This window comes from Ceratotherium simum, chromosome X (genome assembly GCF_057802395.1).
Source record: "Ceratotherium simum simum isolate JZ-2026a chromosome X, ASM5780239v1, whole genome shotgun sequence".
In the NCBI taxonomy this organism is placed as follows: Eukaryota; Metazoa; Chordata; class Mammalia; order Perissodactyla; family Rhinocerotidae; genus Ceratotherium; species Ceratotherium simum.
The window spans coordinates 26,488,154-26,508,526 of record NC_141940.1 but is presented as its reverse complement, the minus strand read 5'-3'; the positions used below and the strand labels follow the sequence as shown (position 1 = coordinate 26,508,526).

Here is a 20,373-nt window from a genome sequence, read left to right as displayed (position 1 = left end):
CCGAACCAGCGAAGCCTAGGCTGCCGCACCAGAGTGCGCGCACTTAACCGCTTGCACCACAGGGCTGGCCCCAAGAAATGCTTTTTTATGATGAGAGGTTAACAAAGCCCTTGGTTGCATTAATAATATTAAGTATATGTGGTTCATTAAGTGAGCCTATGGTGATTGGATCAATTTCTTCCAGAGACCAGAAGGGTGAAGCACAGACAGATTGTAGAGATATGAGCTCGACAGAAAAATAAGACTAAAGGTTTTGCTACTTATTTGTTAAGAACAGTGATTTGTTATTCAGGTGCTATTTTGACTTAAAATTTTTTAATGAGTATTTTTAGTAGTTAATTTTCAGCAATCAGAGATAGCTTACTAGTTAGCCAACTTAAATAATTAAATTTGTATTAATCTTCAAAGTCAAAATTACTTTCTTCAGTGTCTGGTACGTATATGAAACTTATTTTTTTCTAAGATGTTGTAATAACTGCAACTCACAGTATTATGGAATAGATTGTTTTTTTAAATTGCTTAAACCAGTAATAATTGACTACCAAATAGCTTTTTTTTAAAAAAATTATTGTTAATCTTCATTTCAAGTAAGGCAGATTTTTATGAGAAAGCTTAATACTTAAATACATTTCTGAGTAGTGTTCTGATATTAAATCTCACAAAAAATATTTCTCTGCATGGGATTTTTTTTCTATTGCTTTAACATTAGAGGTTTTCTTTTCAATTAATCAAGACTTTATTTCTTCATATGTCTTTTACAGTTTAGAGAAGCTACTCTTCAAAACAGAGTCATTTGATTCGACATTGTCTTAATAGCACACAACTGTTATAAAGGCATCCAGACTAGCCCTACCATAAAAGTAATTAATAAATAGCTTTGGGGGGAGTTATCCATAAACCATAGCGAACTTATGTACCTCATAATATTCTTAATTTCTATATACACGCATACCATAGTGTTTGTGCACATTATACAATGATAAATACCAAAGAAATCAGGCAAAGAATGAAAGTTGGCAGCCTTCCTCTTAAACTTGTTCAAAGTGGATATGTGGGAAATAAACAGCCTAATGAAAATAATGTGGATAAACTCTACCTGTCAATGGTAAATACCACATCTTTCTCTTAAGGTGTAGGTGGTGCTCCTAGAGTAATCCCACTGAAGAAAATACAAAATCTTTGTATAAAAAAGTGCACGTTTGTCCTGTGTGTACAGATCTTTTCATCTAGGTGCATTTTGTATCCAGAACAATTCACACTACTTGAAGACGTTGCAAGACTTCAAAAGCACACCAACATATACACCTAAAGCAAAAGGAATGCTTTCCAATGAGATTGGGAATGAGGATAAGAATTAGTTAAAGGCGAGAGTCTCCTATGTTACTGGAGTCAATGAAATGAACAGCATTTTAAAACATAAATTATACCTATTTGGAATTAGATTATAAATATACATGCTATAGGATGGACAAATACCAATGTGAAAAACTGGCACAGAATTTGATAATTTGGGAACATAGCTTCAGTGCTTCATAATATGTAAAAAACTCCTAAAAACAGCCAATTGGTTTGATTTCTTTTTTTTTTTTAATAATTTTATTTATTTATTTATTTTTTTCCCCCAAAGCCCCAGTAGATAGTTGTATGTCATAGCTGCACGTCCTTCTAGTTGCTGTATGTGGGACGCGGCCTCAGCATGGCTGGAGAAGCGGTGCGTCGGTGCGCGCCCGGGATCCGAACCCGGGCCGCCGGCAGCGGAGCGCGCACACTTAACCGCTAAGCCATGGGGCCGGCCTGCTTTGATTTCTTAGAAGTTAAAAAAATGCATTTCAGAAAATGATTTGTAACAGCAACAGAAGAGAATATTAAAAAATAAAATACATGGGAGTACAAGAACTGAAATCCTCAGAATACCAAAAGAGATGGAATCAGACTTCACTTCAGAATTTAAAGAATATAGTTAAAGGAAAAATTAACTGGAATCTTTGCAACAGGTTAAATATTTAACCACTTCAAACAGAAATGATTTAGTCCTCTCATGTAGTTCTGAAAAAGTACTGTAACATCTAGTTTTCCATGTCAAAAGCACGTAATTTCATTAGCAAAGGTCCCTTTGTTTTAGACTTAAAATCACCTCTGATCCTCCCAAGTTTATGCTAACAATTACCAAACTACTATTTTAATAACATTTAAACAGCTTTATCGAGATTTAATTCATATACCATAAAATTCATTTTAAAGTGTGAAGTTCAGTGGTTTTTAGTATGTTCACAGAGTTGCATAACCATCACTACAATCTAATTTGGATTGTATTTTCATTACTCCAAGAAGAAATTCAGTGACCATTTGCAGTTACTCCGCATTCCCCTCCTCCTCCGGCTGTAGGCAACCACCAATCGACTTTCTGTTTCTATTTATTTTAATAACATTTTAAACTTGCCACGTTATTGTTCTCGTGCCTATTCCAGGTCATTGGCTCCGAGGTTTAAAAGCTTTTAAACAAACCAAATTTACAAATCCTCTGACATCCTCACTCAGAAAACATTCAAACGATGGTTTCATAATGTTGTGATTGTTCCATCTTCTAAGAGTTTTTGATCTGGAACGTGTGTTTCAAATTCTGTGTTTGTGCCACTTGCTAGGGGTTCTAAAATCACTTAATTGGAAGGAATAGAAACATCGTGTCTAGACTCAAAACTGAGTTTGTTCTATTTGTGTTAACCATTCCAGGCTTTCTGTAGTAGAAATAGCTTTAGGAATCTTCTGTGGCACACCATTGCCTTCAATAGTAATGTCATCTTCATCACTGTCTTTATCCTTTGGCTCAACGTGTGGTTCAGTCTGCTGCAGATAGCCAAGAAGGCTGTTATTGGTAAATTGGCTGGAGCTGCCAGAAGTCCTACTGTTCCTAACATTCTCCTGATTGTCTCACTGTTATGATGATGTTGCAGCTGTTTGCGATCATCATGTCTGTTACTTGATCCAAACTCTTCCCTGAAACTTCTATATAATTAACTTCTAAAACGTCATCATTAACAGCCGATAGTCCTGTGCCGTGAGCCAGACCCTGGGGAACAAGCCAGGATATAAAGATCCTTGGGACCTTGTCTAAGCCATGTGGTGTCTCCCTTAGGCTGAAACAATCCCAGCTATAAAGTTCTAGGAAATGTTCAGTGTTGTGGTTGTAAAGATGAGCTAACCCCATGATGTGTTTCTGGGAGAACATCCACATCTGTAATAGCAGACACAGGACTAAAGTCTTGGGACAACCCAGTGACTGGATGTGTCTTTTTTCTGTGGTTGACAGAACACAATGCATTGATTAAAACGTTTTCCTTCTTCATTAGCATGTCTGTACCAAAGGCACTGTTGTCTGCTTCTTCCATCTTTTGTATAAAAAGCCATGGCCGGCCCGGTGGCACAGCGGTTAAGTGTGCGCGCTCTGCTTCAGCAGCCCAGTGTTCACAGGTTCGGATCCCGGGCGTGCACTGTCGCACCACTTGTCAAGCCATGCTGTGGCGGCATCCCATATAAAGTGGAGGAAGATGGACGTGGATGTTAGCTCAGGGCCAGTCTTACTCAGCAAAAAGAGGAGGATTGGCATCGGATCTTAGCTCGGGGCTGATCTTCCTCATACACAAAAAAATAAAAATAAAAAGCCTAAGCAGTGGGTTGGCTGTTGAAACAGCTTTGTGATAATTATCATGATTATTTATAGGTAGTAAGTATCCCTGGATATCTGCATAGCCTAATAAAACGTCAACATTAGATGTCTTATGAACATGTTGCAGTAATCCATAAAACTCCTCAAAATGCGAACTATTGCTCTTTCTAGCAAAAACTGATGAAATTCACTGCCAAACCTACTCTTCACCCCCAGGATGCCCTGGCAGCCACGGTCATGCTGAGTGCGGGACTGCCCCTTGGGAGTGCCAGAGGCAGTTTGGGTCTCAATACTGAGCTCCACAGGGTGGCTGGGGGCAGCCTTGCGGTGTGGCAGGTGGAGACTACAACTCCCTCCCAAACTCTGCTTTGGTGGCTGCAGGGCTCCTGTGGAGAAGGATAAGGGGGCAACTAGCCCATCTACCTCCTTGCTCTCAGCCGCCTCCCACATAACCAGGCTCCTGACTCGGGCCAGCAGCACCAACCTGAGAGACTTTAGATGAAAATATCATTAAAGACATTTTGGAGAAAAAGATCACCTGTAATCCTGCCACTTTAACATATTTTACCCACTTGTTAAAAATTACCTTCCAGGTCTTGTCCATGAGTATATGTTTTTATGCAGTGGCAATCTAATGTACATGCTATTTTATATCCTTTTGCCCATTAAAATAACCTTTATTCTATATATTTGACAACTTTAATAATAAAAAACCTGGAGGAAATAGAAACTTTTGTATTGTGTGCAGATGCCAGGTAGGTCGGTTTTCTGTGTGTGTTTTTTCTCCCCTCCAACTCCCCACATTGCCACATTATCACTAGATTAGCAGTCACCCTCCTCTCCTTGGCACCTGCCCATGGCTATCTTTACCCACTTGACTAGGCTAAATATATATATGTGCTGTGTGTGTATGTATATATACGTGTATTTGTATATTTTAAACACTTACAACATCTCACCATCTTGAAATCTTCCATACCGCTCATACAAACATATACCACTGCTTGATGATTCTTCCTGTGCCAGTGTCAGCTTCCATGGTGCCATTTTTCCCAACCACTGCTCCCCTCGAGATTCCTGACTGCCTAGCCCCTTTATGTCAGAGCTTTCTTTGACATCTTTTTCTCTGCCTTCTTACCTTTCTGCTTACCCAGTACAAAGCCTGAATGTGCTTTCAGAAAGAAGCCTTAAATTATCTCAGCATGTTTTATTGCACTCAGACCTTTATACATCCAAAGCCTTTTTACCACTCTTCTCCAATATTCATACCCCATTTTCTTCTGTAGTCACAATTCCTGTGCTCCATATATACTTATTTTCTAAATGTCATCTTCCCCGCCTTCATTTCACTTAAGTTCTTTTAAAAAAAAAATCCTCTCTCATCCTTTTCTTTTGGCGCCTTCCTCCAATCCCAAAGTTTCTTTCTGTCTTTTGTCAGTCATCTTTCTCCCTTTTACTCTTAACCTCCCTGGTAATTGTTTTCTCATCCTTCTCCAAAAACTCACACTCTGATAATGTGTATATAGTGTTCAGTTAAATGCTTCTGAATAACTATCTGCCTTTCAAAACAGTGAAATCTAAACTATTAGCATGGAAATAGCCCCTGGGAAGAAAGATGAGGTCTTTACTTGAAAGCTTCAAATAGAGATTCTCTTGCTAGTGTTGAATGATGGAGTTTTATCTGATATTATCTAGATGAAATGGAGTGACAACTTGAACCACTCAGAATGTCCACTATTGTGAAATGAGAGTAAATCGTCAATTTTAGACGTCTATCTAGTCCATGCTGAAGGTCTTTCCAGTGATGGAAGGAACTTATAATCTACAAAGCAACCCAATCCATTTTGTACCACTGTTGATTGTTGTAACTGTTCCTCCTTGTATTGGGTTAAAATCTACTAGATATAATTATATTCATTGGCTCTAATTCTCCCCTCAAGCTACACAGAATTTGGATCCCTTCTCTGCATGACAGCCTTTTAGATATCTAAAGATAGTCAGTCTATCCTCTACACCCCTCTCTCCACAATTTTTTTTTCCCTTTAAGTTAAACACTCTCAGCTCTTCCACTGTTCCTCATAGGACACCATTTTCATCATCCTGATTCCTCTCTATGGACATTACACATTGTTAATGTCCCTTCTAAAATGTGTTCAGAACTAAAAATAATGTTCAGTATGTAGCTGAATTGGATCTGGATGTTGCACATCTGGACATTAACGCAGACTGAAGTTGCTTTAAGTTTTTTAGAAGCCATGTAATGTTGGCTCATGATGAATTTGTAATTAACTAAAATCCCAAGATTTTAATCTGGAGGTTTGCCTTCACATGACTTCTTTCCAAACCACGATTTCATCTTCCTTTAGTTGTGCAACAGATTTTTAAAGTCAGAATAGAAGACTTTTACACATATCCCTATTAACTTTTATGTCATTAGCCTATCAACCATCCGTGGATTCTTTGATTCTTGCTTTTTGTCATCCAGCTTATGCTGATTCCACAAAGGGTTTTGAAGCTAGTGTCAGAATGTTTTCAGACATCTGGGAAACAATAATCAAAAGTCACAGAGACTGTCTTCCAAAAATTGTATGCAGATATAACTGAGCTCTTGAGGTATATATAAATTAATACCATTGTAACTTGACAAGGCCAGGAAAGACTGAAGTCCATTGCCAGCCTTCAAGACATAAGCCTTGTGTTGAACATTACTCCAAGAGAGATGATGTTCCAAAACATATTGGGCCAGCATAATGCCAAAAGAGCTACTAATTCTTCCCAAGAAATCAGTTAATACACCAAGAAGTAGAGACAGAGTCATAGTGACCATTCTTTTATTTTACATCTGACAAGCATATACTGAGCACAGTGTCAGGAAATGGTGGCAGCTTCTGGAGAACCAGGTTTGCCTGGGGCAACCCTGATTTACGCCTGTTGTCCTAGTGTAATTATTAGTACCATCATTTTTCACTTTCAAAAGCGTTCAGGTTTGGAGGATAAATTATCTGGCCACCCTTCTCATAACCCAGCCAGTTCCTTTTAGTATTTTTATCTGGGCTAAATATTACACAGCTATAATTTGGCAGCTCTAATGAGGCTGCAATAGTGCTTCCTTTCCATTTGAACAGATTGTTCCTTGACCATGGGAAGTTGATAGCAAAAGTAACTGTAGTTAAGGTCTACTCATACTTAGTATTTTTTCTGAGCCACCCTCTAGAGGGCAGTATTATATACATCTGAAATTATCCAATTCCAACAAAAAATGGACTCTTGTTTATGTATGAAAATCAGAAACATTTGATGCTCTTAAAGAACACATTGGAACCAATATTGTGAATAAAACTTATCTTTTGCTAAGCAAAAAAGTAAAGAAATATTAAAAATTAATTCATTAACATTCTGAACATTTGGTTTTTTAACTTGTAAAAACTGAACTTTGATGCTTTGAATATACAATGATCCGTTATAACAATTATACATAGGCTTTAAGAATCTGCATCTTTTATGCTTCTTTCATTTTTTTCCTAATTAATAATTTTATATGGTTAATAATTTTAATATACTCTGCGTCACGTAGTTTCCATATTTATGTAAAATAAGCACTTAAAAATGAATAGTTCTGTTCTACCTGCTTAAATATTACTTTCCTCCAAAAGAGAAAACAAAAATGCTAGTGTTTAATTTATTACTTGAATCATGTAGTAATGTAGAACTCTAGTATTTAGAATTAGAATGTTTCTTAGAGATTGTGTGATTACTTTAATATCATCAGTGAGTAATTTGTTAGCTCCTAATATCAAAAGTATATTGCCTGTGTTTCACATTTTGGATTTCCTAATGTAATGTTCTCTTTTTAGAAAAGGTGGACAAGTCCTCTTTTCAAGAGAAGATGACTTTTAACAGTTTTGAAGGATCTAAAACTTGTGTACCTGCAGACATCGATAAGGATGAAGAATTTGTAGAAGAGTTTAATAGATTAAAAACTTTTGCTAATTTTCCAAGTAGTAGTCCTGTTTCAGCTTCAACACTAGCACGAGCTGGTTTTCTCTATACTGGTGAAGGGGACACCGTGCGGTGCTTTAGTTGTCATGCAGCAGTAGATAGATGGCAGTATGGAGACTCAGCAGTTGGAAGACACAGAAAAGTATCCCCAAATTGCAGATTTATCAATGGCTTTTATTTTGAAACTAATGCTGCGCAACCTACAAATTCTAGTGTCCAAAATGGTCAATACAAAGCTGAAAACTATCTGGGAAACAGAAATCATTTTGTTTTAGGCAGGCCATCTGAGACTCATGCAGACTATCTTTTGAGAACTGGACAGGTTGTAGATATATCAGATAACATATACCCGAGGAACCCTGCTATGTCTAGTGAAGAAGCTAGATTAAAGTCCTTTCAGAACTGGCCAAACTATGCCCACTTAACCCCAGAAGAGTTAGCTCGTGCTGGACTCTACTACACAGGTATTGATGATCAAGTGCAGTGCTTTTGTTGTGGTGGAAAACTGAAAAATTGGGAACCTTGTGATCGTGCATGGTCAGAACACAGGCGACACTTTCCTAATTGCTTCTTTGTTTTGGGCCGGAATGTTAATATTCGAAGTGAATCTGATGTCGTGAGTTCTGATAGGAATTTCTCAAATTCAACAAATCCTCCAAGAAATCCAGCCATGGCAGATTATAAAGCACGGATCATTACTTTTGGGACGTGGAAATACTCAGTTAACAAGGAGCAGCTTGCAAGAGCTGGATTTTATGCTTTAGGTAAACTTTATTATAAAACCAGGCTAATAAATAACTTTCCAACTATCTCAGGGCTCCTAAAAAGTAAATAGATTCCTTTAGCCCCCTGAACTGATAAATATTTAGCTGTAGGCTGGCATGATTATATCAGTATTAGTCTGTGAACCCTTATGTTGAATCTGTAATATAACCACTGAATTTAATGTGAAAAAGACTACCATATTAGGAATCATGTTTATCTTCATGTAATTATTTTTTGGAGAAGGATGACATGCAAAAGATGATAGATATCCCTGATAAAAGAATGGGTCTGATAGTAATACTATAATTTATTGAGCATCTACTATATGTGCTCAGTACATATATTACATGCGTTTTCTCTGTGCCTTATAAGAAAAGTTAACATTAGAGAGTTTAGTTTGTCTAATATTAAAATTGATTAACTGCCTTTTGTCCATAGACTATATATTTGAAAGTTGCCCTGTATGATGCCTTATTGCTTCAAATGAGTGCTTTTCAAATGGACTCTTGTAGACATGTCAGGAAGGGCCATTAGTTTGATGGCTTCCAGGGATATTCAGAAATATTCTTCCGTTATGTATCTGACCTATTTTCTTTAGGATTGAATAGTGCCAAAATACAAAATATCAGTTATTTCAATATTTTGTTTACATAGTATCATACAGCAATCTTGGAGGTTTGTTTAGTGTTATGTAGCCATAACCTTAGAGAAACTTACCTTGTAATTTCATTATGCTGAACTTTATTGTTAAAGTTTCACAGTTTGAAAAAATGTAGTATTGATGGCCCCAAATGACATAGTTAAAAAGAACATAACAATTGTAATTTTTTACCTAAAAATTAGGCAATTTTATTTTTGTCTTCTGTAAAATCCCTCAAATTAGATCAGTGAATATAGTGTGTATTTCCTTCTCAAATGATTGTATCTATTACTTAGATGTGAATTTGAATGATTTTTAGGCTATGAGATTTTCGTGTAACTTAGAATTGTTTAAGCTCATGGTATTTAAAAGGTATTTTTGTATAAGCTTCTAATTACTCATATACACGTATTTTTACCTGTGTGTTTTCTTAGGTGAGGGTGATAAAGTAAAGTGCTTTCACTGTGGAGGAGGGCTAACTGATTGGAAGCCCAGTGAAGACCCTTGGGAACAACATGCTAAGTGGTATCCAGGGTAAGGTATTTAAATGTTCATTCAGTAGCAGACAAGTTGGACGGTGTGCAGTGGGAAGACCTGAATAACTTTTCACCTCAACTATTTTTGCCTTCACCATGGCTTGAAATTCACACCAGGTTTATAAAAATGGGGTCACCTACTTTATAGAAAAAACAAAACAAAACACCTAAGCCTTCGCTGGTGACCAGAACATTCATTGCTTGTGTATTGTATCTGTGACATTCTGATGATTCCATTTCTAAACACCAAATTAGGAATGTATACTTTTGTTGTTCTTGGAAGTAAGCTCTTTCACAGTGGGCACAAGAGAGCCCATGTTGCCAAGGAGATTCCTTAAGAACCTATCAGACACCCCTAGCAAATGTTACTGTGTCTCACTGATTCTGAGACACACAATTGTTCACATTTTCAGATCTCTGAAATCAGGACACATCTGGTGGTGGGTCATAATTTAATTGGTAGTGGTGGTACACAAAATAATCATGCTTCTTAACAATCAATGGCATCTTAGAATGATGATGACACACTCTAAATGTCTCTTTGCCATCTTGCCTCTTTAAAATAAAGCACACAGATGTATAAGTGATGTGAATTTTTGGCCTACAAAATAGTACAATTTAACTTCACAGTGAACATTTGAAAATAAATCTTAACCTTAAACAGCCATAAAAGGAAAGATCAAAAGCCTAAAGAATTCTTTTAAAATGTACAGTTGGTTAATCCTCTAAATAAAATTTAAGATTAACTATTTAAAACTTAAAAAAAAAAATCAGGTGATAATTTAATAACTTAAAAGTTGAAAGTTCTCAAGTTGAAATTTTTTGCTTTGCTAACGTTAGCATAAGTAGCATAACAAAGGGAACATATTTTTTTTTTATTGATGTCTTAATAGTTTATAACATTGTGAAATTTTTGGTTGTGCTTTTTCGTTTGTCAATCACCATATACATGTCTCCCTTCACCCCTTGTGCCCACCCCCCACCCCCATTGCCCCTGGTAACCACAATAACAATTTTCTCTGTCCATGTGTTGGTTTATATTCCACATATGAGTGAGATCATATGGTGTTTGTCTTTATCTTTCTGGCTTATTTCACTTAACATAATACCGTCCAGGTCCATCCATGTTGTTGCAAGTGGGACGATTTTGTCATTTTTTATGGCTGAGTAGTATTCCATTGTGTATATATACCACATCTTCTTGATCCAACCATCAGTTGAAGGACACTTGGGTTGCTTCCACTTCTTGGCTATAGTGAATAATGCTGCAATGAACATAGGGGTGCATAAGCCTCTTTGGATTGTTGATTTCAGGTTCATTGGATAGATTCCCAGTAGTGGGATAGCTGGATCATAGGGTATTTCTATTTTTAATTTTTTGAGGAATCTCCATACCGTTTTCCATAGAGGCTGCACCAGTTTGCATTGCCACCAGCTGTGTATGAGGGTTCCTATTTCTCCACATCCTCTCCAACATTTGTTGTTTTTCGTCTTGGTCATCATAGCCATTCTGATTGGTGTGAGGTGATATCTGTGTTGTTTTGATTTGCGTTTCCCTGATGATTAGTGACCTTGAACATCTTTTCATGTGCCTATTGGCCATCTCTATATCTTCTTGGGAACATATTTTTTTTTACCTTAAAATGACAGTTGGATAGGGAATTAATGTTTTATTTTGCAGCTCCTTAGAAATACTGAAAAGGAAGTTAATGGAATTAAGATGATGGAGATTATATCTTTGCTTATACTTTACTAATTTATCAGCTACTAAAGTTTAACCTTCTTTTAATTATTTAGGTGTAAATATCTATTAGAAGAGAAGGGAGAGGAATATGTAAGTGATATTCACTTAACCCATCCACCTGAGGAGTCTGCGGTAAGTCACATTGTAGAATATATATTTTCAAATATTATATAATTTGTTGTGCAGTGATTTCTTGGTGTAAAATTCACAGTATAGTATTTTAAATTAATTATGTATGGTGAGCTTTACAGGGGAGATCTTGAAGAATGCTTGTTATTCTTGAAGCAAATTTGTGGAAAGGGGATTCAGATGTACTGATTTAACTATCACTGTAGACAAAAATGGTTTTGAAGAACTAAAATACTCAAATCCCTCAGCCTTGTGAAATTAGACTTTTGTGTTAGGTGTTTCGTACTCATAGTTTTAAACTTTTCACAGACATTATTTAAAATCTCAAAAATGTATCTAAATTGATAGTGTGACCTGGGGTGGCTAAGGCATCAGTACCATGTGCAAAGAGCCCTGGATTAGAATGGGAGAGCAGAGTTTCCATTATAGCTCTGCCATGAACTTGATTGCCTCGATCAAGTTGTTGAATCTCCTTGAGCCTCAGCTTCTTGTCTTGTGAAGTGAATGGATTGGGTTAGATGATCTTTTAACTTTCTTCTAGTTTTGTCAAGCTATGCCTCTTATGAATATTCATGTGTTGAATTGAAACAAAGCCAATTTATAAATTCGTGATTAATGTAACTTTTCAAATTGAGGTAATCGCCTTCTACCAAAAAGAATTCTAACTTATAGTTTATATTTCTATTTTAGGTAAGAACTGCTGAAAAAACAACATCACTAACTAAAATAATTGGTAAATACACTTATTAATTTACTTTTAATTTCACTGCCGATTTATTATAGTTGTTGTTTATAGGGTGGAAGGTAATCGTAATCTTTCAAGGTCCAAGGTATATTTATTTGAGATGAGATTGTTATAAATTTAAGAATTAATGAAGTGCTTATAAATTTAAGTCAGATATTTATATATTAAGAACATTCGTACGGATGTTGGACAGTTTTTCCAAGTTTGGGGGTAGCAACTAATAGGCTGTCCATCGCCATTTCTGTTAAAATCACAAAAGGAAGGGTTAAGTGTGTTTTTGTCCCTGGGGCTTCTTTAGTCAGCCGAGATCATGAATCCAGTGCTCTAAGGTGCCATCACCATAATCAGTCCTGACCTACCTGCTTCCTTACCCGATGCCATCTTTGTGCTTTCCCCAGCTTCTTCACAGAGGGGTGTGCTTTAGTTTGTTGACCTCCTTTTACCTCATAGAGAGGTAGAAGTTTTTATCACAAAGATTATTTACTCATCATAGACATCTTTAAAAACCAGAAAGTGGGCAGAGAAAGATATTATGTTAAGCAAAGGAGATATTGTCATCCCCACTGTTCAGATGAAGAAACAGAGGCAGGTTAAGTGACCTGCCCACAGTTACATTGCGAATCATTAGTGGAACTAGGACTGTAAACAGGGTCTTCTGAATCCTACATCACACTACACGTCTCATACTCAACTTAAGCATCATATTTCAAAAATAGTAAAAAGTTTAATTTAGAGGTGGTGAACATGATGTAATCTATGCAGAAATAGAAGTATAATGATGTACACCTGAAATTTATACAATGTTATAAACCAATGTTACTGCAATAAACAAAAAATTAAAAAAAAAGAATATGTCTATATTGGTGATTCCCCACTCCCTATACTCATAGCATCATCTATTTCGTATCTTAAGCATTACAAGGCAAAGGAATACTATTTAGATTCATAAAGATGCTTGAGAAGGAGAGCCACTTTGATATTTTTTGATATGGGTTTTGTAATGGGCATAAATAATATAGTTTAAGGAATCATTTATTCCAGCCTATATTTTTGAAATTATCGAGAAACAAAGATTCTATAACACTTCTTGATAATAGTCATCCTTATAATGCATACTGTTCTTTTTATGACTAATGAGACTCTTGCTCTAGTTTAGGATTAATGTTTTTAAATTGAGATATAATTCATATCGAAAAATTTCACCCTTATAAAGTGTACACTTGAGTGGTTTTTAGTATATTCACAGGGTTGTGCAACCATCACTACTGTTTAATTGCAGAACATTATCATAACCCCAAAAAGAAACCACATACCCATTAGCAGTCACTCCCCATTGTCCACCCCCACCCCCAGGCACAAACAACCACTAATCTACTTCTGTCTCTATGGATTTGCCTATTCTGCACATTTCTTATAAATGGAATCATATATGTGGTCTCAAGGTTCATCCATGTTCTAGTACTCATATATGAGTACGTCATTTTTTTTCTTTTTCTTTTTTTTTTTTTCGTGAGGAAGATTGGCCCTGAGCTCATGTCTGTTGCCAATCTTCCTCTTTTTGCTGAGGAAGATTGGCCCTGAGCTAACATCTCTGCCCATCTTCCTCTATTTTTTATGTGGGATGCCACCACAGCATGACTTGATGCGAGGTGTGTAGGTCCGTGCCCAGGATCTGAACCTGTAAACCCCAGGCCGCTGAAGCAGAGTGCGCGAACTTAACCACTATGCCACCGGGCCGGCCCCTCATTCTTTTTTATAATGGAAAAATATTCCTTTGCATGGATAATATCACATATTGTTTATCCATTCATCAGTTGATGGCCATTTGGGTTGTTTCCACTTTTTGGCTATTATGAATGATGCTGATGCTGCTATGAACATTTGTGCACAAGTTTTTGTGTGGACGTATGTTTTTAAGTCTCTTGGGTTGGAATTGGGTTGGAATTTAGGGATGTAATTGCTGGGTCATGTGGTAACTCTATGTTTAACCTTTTGATAAACTGCCAGACAGTTTTCCAAAGTGGCTGCACCATTTTATAGTCCCGATGGCAGCGTATGAGAGTTCCAGTTTGTTTCTCCACATCCTTGTTAACACTTGTTAACAATAAGTGCCTGTTATTGTCTGTCTTTTTATTACGGCCATCTTAGTGGGTGTGAAGTGGTATCTCATTGTGGTTTTTTTTTTTCTTTGTTTTTTCTTTTTTTTGTGTGTGAGGAAGATCAGCCCTGAGCTAACATCCATGCCAATCCTCCCCCCCCCTTTTTTTTTGCTGAGGAAGATTGGCCCTGGGCTAACATTGGTGCCCATCTTCGTCTACTTTATATGGGACGCCGCCACAGCATGGCCTGACAAGTGGTGCATCGGTGCGCGCCCAGGATCCAAACCCATGCTGCCAGCAGCGGAGCGCACGTGCTTAACTGCTACGCCATGGAGCCGGCCCCTCATTGTGGTTTTGATTTGCATTTCCCTGATGGCTAATGATGTTGAGCATCTTTTCATGTGCTTATTGGCCTTTTGTATATCTTCTTTGGGGAAATATCTGTTCATCTCCTTTGCCCATTTGTTGGTTGGGTTGTCTTTTTATTATTAAGTTGTAGGAGTTCTTTATATATTCTAGTCCTTTATATATATAAGTCCCTTTCAGATATATGTTCTATAAATATTTTCTCCCATTCTGTGGGTTTTCTTGTTGGTGTCCTTTGAAGCATGTAAGTTTTTAGTTTTGGTGAAGTCCAATTTATCTATATTTTGTTGGCTTATGCTTTTGGTGTTATATCTAAGAGACCACTGCCTACTCCAAGGTCACCTATGTTTTCCTGTAAGAGTTTTATAGTTTTAGCTCTTACATTCAGGTCTTTAATATATTTTGAGTTAATTTTTTGTATACGGTGTGAGGTAGGGATCCATTTAATTCTTTTTCACGTGGGTATCCTGTTGTCCCTGGTTTTGGTTTTTAGAAAGTTGAGCTTGAGATAACCTGCAGGATATCCAAGTGGGTGGATATGAAAACCTGGAACTCATATAAATGAGGGTAAAATTGTGATAGTAGGGGAAGTTTCCAGAGAGATCGTGGAAAAAAAAAAGGGTCAGTGAGGGAATGGAAGAGAGCCACTATCAATGTCTATTTAAGTGGGCAGAAGGAGCCAGCAAAACAAACTGGAAACACAAGTCAGAGATAGTAGAACCATGAAAGAGTGATGTCCAGCTGCCCTCTGGACAACTCCACCTAGAAATCTCAAAAGCAGCTCAAATTCAGCATCTCTAAAAACCACTCAGACTGAATCAAGTCCTGTTGTTTTCCTCTCATGTTGGTTAATAGTACCACAGTTTCACAAAGTTGCCTGGTGATTTGAGTCATTCTAAGCTCTTTGCTCTCCTTAATCCCTCTACATTTAATTAATTGCCAAGTTTGATGGCTTCCGCCTTTTTAATATTGTCTAAAATCCACCGATAATCTGCCCTAGTTCCTGCTCTTATTTCTCATCTGGACCATTGTAGTAGTCTCCTAACTGGTCTTTTGTCTGCATTATAACCTCCTGACAGAGTTTCATTTATCAAAGACAAATCTTAAGTTACTTTCCTACTTAGAAAATATCTTTTGTTACTTACCATATAATGTTCCTTATAGTCAAATCTCCTCATGTCTCCCTTTCCAGCCTCCTCTTTTAAAAAATGTTTATTAAGGTTTAATGTACATACAAAAAGTGCTTAAAGTGTACTAATCTTAAATATTGAAGTCAATGAATTTTAACATACATATATATAAAATATGTTATATATATCTGTGTAACCATTACCCAGATCAAGATATAGAACATTTCGACCACCCCAGAAAGCTCCTTCAGTTCCCTTCCCAATCAATACCCACCCTTCATTTATATTCTGACATCTGTTTCCATAGATTAGACTTGAACATCTTATAAATGTAATCATACAATATATACTCTTTTGTCTCTGGTTCATCCTTTTTTTTTTTTTGTGAGGAGACCAGCCCTGTGCTAACATCTGCCAATCCTCCTTTTTTTTTTTTTTTTTTTTTGCTGAGGAAGACTGGCCCTGGGCTAACATCTGTGCCTATCTTCCTCCGCTTTATATGGGACGCCGCCACAGCATGGCTTGCCAAGCAGTGCGTCAGCGCGCACCCGGGATCCAAACCGGCGAACCCCAGGCCGCCACAGTGGAGCGAGCGCACTAAACTGCTTGCACCACCAAGCCAGCCCCTCTGGTTCATCGTTATGATGACATTTTGCTCATATCTATAAGATTCATTCATGTTGTCTGTAGCAGTAGTTTTATTCTTTTTTCTTGCTGGATAGTGTTTGAATATACTACAATTTACTTATCCATATACCTGATGGGTGGACATTTGAGTTTTTTCCAGTTTAGGGCTGTTATAAATAATGTTGCTATGAATATTCTTGTGTATGTCTTTGGTAGGCCTACATACTCATTTTTAATACCCTAGAGTGGAATTGATGAGCCAAAGGGTATGTCTCCTTTAGCACTTACCTACACAACCTGTAATCCTACTTTCAGTATCATTAAAGTGAGTTTCTATTTGCTTTCTTGCCTTATCTCGTCCAACCCCCTTGGCTGCAAAAACTAAGTCTGAGATAGGAAACTGATACATTCAAGGTCACAAACTGGGACTTTCTCCTGTTTCCCATGATTTTTTCAAAAAAATTGCTAATGACTCAGTAAAGATATGCTGCCTTTAAGTACCTTAGGTTAGTTGTTAATGAGTACAGTTGATTTGAAAAAGTTCAGATTTCTGAAGGATTTAACCCTTTTCTTATCTTCTTATCTGTTTGACCTTATCTTGCACTGTTTCATCAGTCTTGGTTTGTTTTTTTTTTTTTTTGTGAGGAAGATTGGCCCTGAGCTAACATCCATGCCAATCCTCCTCTTTTTGCTGAGGAAGACTGGCCCTGGGCTAACATCTGTACCCATCTTCCTCCACTTTACATTGGATGCCGCCACAGCATGGCCTGACAAGCAGTGCATCGGTGGGTGCCCGGGATCCGAACCCGGGCCGCCAGCAGCGGAGCGCGCGCACTTAACTGCTATGCCACGGGGCTGGCCCTCATCAGTCTTTAAAGCACTTAATCTCAATTCGTAGTGCTACAAAATACATATTCACTGCATTTTCAATTATAAAATTCTGAAAGTGATCCTTCAGTGCCTAAATATTTCAAAATCTTCTTCCCAAAGCAGCTTTGGTTTGCTGGTTTATTTATTTATTTAATTTTGCTTGCTGCTTAAGTTTTTTCGTTGTTATTGTTAACTATACTTTGCTGTTGAGTTGTATTAATGAAAATAATTGTTTAAATTCTGTGTGCTTTTTCCTTACCAATTTTCATTTCAGATGACACCATCTTCCAGAATTCTATGGTACAAGAAGCTATACAAATGGGATTCAGTTTCGGGGACATTAAGAAAATAATGGAGGAAAAAATTCACACATCTGGGAGCAACTATAAATCACTTGAGATTCTTGTTGCAGATCTAGTGAATGCCCAGAAAGACAATACACAAGATGAATCAAGTCAGACTTCATTGCAGAGAGGTATGCATGGCTGTTTTTAAAAAGCAAGAAACACCTAACAGTACTTCATTATGGATAGTATCTTCTGTGACTTTGTGGCCCACTCATTTCCCTCCTCTCACATCCCCCTTAAGATAAACTTTTTTTTTAACTTTTTATTATGAAAAATTTCAAACATATTCAAAAATGGAGAGAACAGTATAATGAACCTTCATGTACTCATCAACCAGCTTCAATAATTATCAACACTTTTCCAATCTTGTTTCATTTCTTCCCCTAACTTTTTTTTTTGTTATAGTATTTCAAAGTAAATCTCAGACATTCTATATATCATTTACCTATAAATACTTCAATAGATATCTAACAGATAAGGACTTTTTGTAGAACATAACCATAATACTATGTGTTAGTCTGCCCAGACTGCTATAATAGAATACCATAGACGGAGTGGCTTAAACAACAGACATTTATTTCTTAAAGTTCTGGAGGCTAGGAAGTCCAAGATCCAAGTACAAGCAGATTTGCTTCCTGATGAGGCTCCCTTCCTGATGAGGCTCCCTTCACTCTGTGTCCTCACGTGGCTGAAAGAGAGCACTCTGGTCTTTCTTCCTCTCCCTATAAAGACACTAATCCCATCATGGGGGTCCCACCCTCGTGACCTTATCTAAACCTAATTGCCTCCCAAAGGCCCCATCTCCAAGTACCATCACACTGGGGATTAGGGCTTTAACATGTGAATTTTGGGGAGACAGACATTTAGTCCATAACATAATGTTATTACACTTAACAAAATTAACAGTAATTCTATAATATCATCTGAAACTCAGTTGGTTTTAATTTTCCCCATTGTCTTAAAATGTATTTACAGTTGATTTCTTCTAATCAGGATCCAGGTAAGATTCACTGATCCATTAATTTTAAAAGTGTGAGTTTACGCTCTATTTTAGATAAAGAGCAACAAAGGCTAACTTTTATCATTGTGTATAGAATCTATAAGTTTTGTAGTTGAAACCATTTGGATTTACAGTGTTCTGCAACTTTTCATATGATGTAAACATATAAAGGGTCATATTACTAAATAGAGCTTGAATGAATGGCACTCTAATACTGTAAATCATATATAGAAAGAGTATTAAATAATGTAGAAGAGAAGCATATAAACTGCTTTTGGGAAACAAAGATCAAAACTACAAGTTCCTCCTTTAAGGATGATAGCTACTCTAGAGCTTGCCAGCATCGTTGAAGGTTAAAGAAAAGGTTTCCAGCTGAATACATTTTGGGGTACTTTATTATAATCATTGTTCCCTCAACTCTTGACCACCTCTTCCAAAACATGAGAATTTTCCTATGTGCTATTGAACTTAAAAGTTTACCTACTTTTTTTTTTCACATTAAAGATCCTTTTGATCTTTATTTCAGATGCTTTTGAAACATTATTCAGATAATTACATAAGTCATAAAACAGTATAACATCAATGATTTTTTAAAATTACATCAGTTGATGTAACATATTCAGCAGAAAGCTTACTGTACTTTTGCTAAAGATGCATTTATTTAAAACCTACAATAGCTCCACTCGTCTTGGTGATGGTAAAAGAAACCGCCATTGACTTGGTCATCTTTTTACTGCAGTAGAAATACATAGAAAAGTGATTGTGTCATTTTTTTCCAGCATCTTAACCACAACTCAAGCTTAATTAAGTTTGACTATAAGGTGTTAGTTTTTATACCTGAAGATGTTGTCTGCAACAGAAGGATTTAGTGAGTTGCAATAGAAGAGAACAAGGGACAGAGTGCATGGTGGGGGGTTGTCTGTTCTCTATCCAACAGGAGTCAATGGGGGTTATTATCACTGAGACTACAAGCTAGGATGGTGTGGGAAGGAGGACTTAAGCAAATGGCAGCTCTCAGGGGTGGAGGTTGGAATTTATCAGGTCTCCTCTCCTTAGTCTCACTAAATTGAGAGGCAGTTAATTGATATAGGCTATCTTCTCATGCTGGAGCTGCTTGCCTGTTTCTCTTCCCAAAAGCTGATGAGGAAAGACTTGCACTAAGAATCTTTTAATTCTATACAAAATAGAAGGTGTGCCTAATTGAAGTAAAGCAGGTGGAAGTTATTAGAAAAAGTACATTATTGTTGCTTAGTGAGAAATCCTAGATTTAATACTAGTTTTTATCTGTGTGACAGAGAATGCCCCAGTAAACAGTCTTCTAAAAATAGTACCAAATCAGTATCTTGTTTCCTTTCTTTTTAAAAATTACGTAGTATAATATAAAGCCCTTTACTTCGTGTGTGTGCTAAAGCACTTATTTTAATCCTTATGTGTATATCACTGTATGTAATACAAAAATCAAATAACTCATACACATTTCTTTTTTTTTTTATAATTTTATTTATTTATTTTCTCCCCCCAAAGCCCCAGTAGATAGTTGTATGTCATAGCTGCACATCCTTCTAGTTGCTGTATGTGGGACACGGCCTCAGCATGGCTGGAGAAGTGGTGCGTCGGTGTGCACCAGGGATCCGAACCCGGGCCACCAGTAGCGGAGCGCGCGCACTTAACCGCTAAGCCACGGGGCCGGCCCACCATACACATTTCTTATC

The 20,373-nt window shown here is 37.0% G+C and overlaps 1 protein-coding gene and 1 pseudogene across 1 annotated transcript in view; one reads left to right on the top strand and one right to left on the bottom strand.

Moving 5' to 3' along the window:
* XIAP (X-linked inhibitor of apoptosis) overlaps positions 1–20,373 on the top strand; it is a 41,737-nt gene that overhangs the window by 12,560 nt on the left and 8,804 nt on the right. Inside the window, exons 3-7 of the mRNA XM_087426645.1 lie at positions 7,519–8,427; positions 9,503–9,602; positions 11,402–11,480; positions 12,168–12,210; positions 17,589–17,789. Coding sequence (XP_087282771.1) covers positions 7,551–8,427; positions 9,503–9,602; positions 11,402–11,480; positions 12,168–12,210; positions 17,589–17,789 — 1,300 coding nt within the window. The 5' untranslated portion in view covers positions 7,519–7,550. The remainder of the gene's footprint in view (positions 1–7,518; positions 8,428–9,502; positions 9,603–11,401; positions 11,481–12,167; positions 12,211–17,588; positions 17,790–20,373) is intronic.
* Positions 2,559–4,641, bottom strand: LOC106802974 (partitioning defective 6 homolog beta pseudogene; annotated as a pseudogene).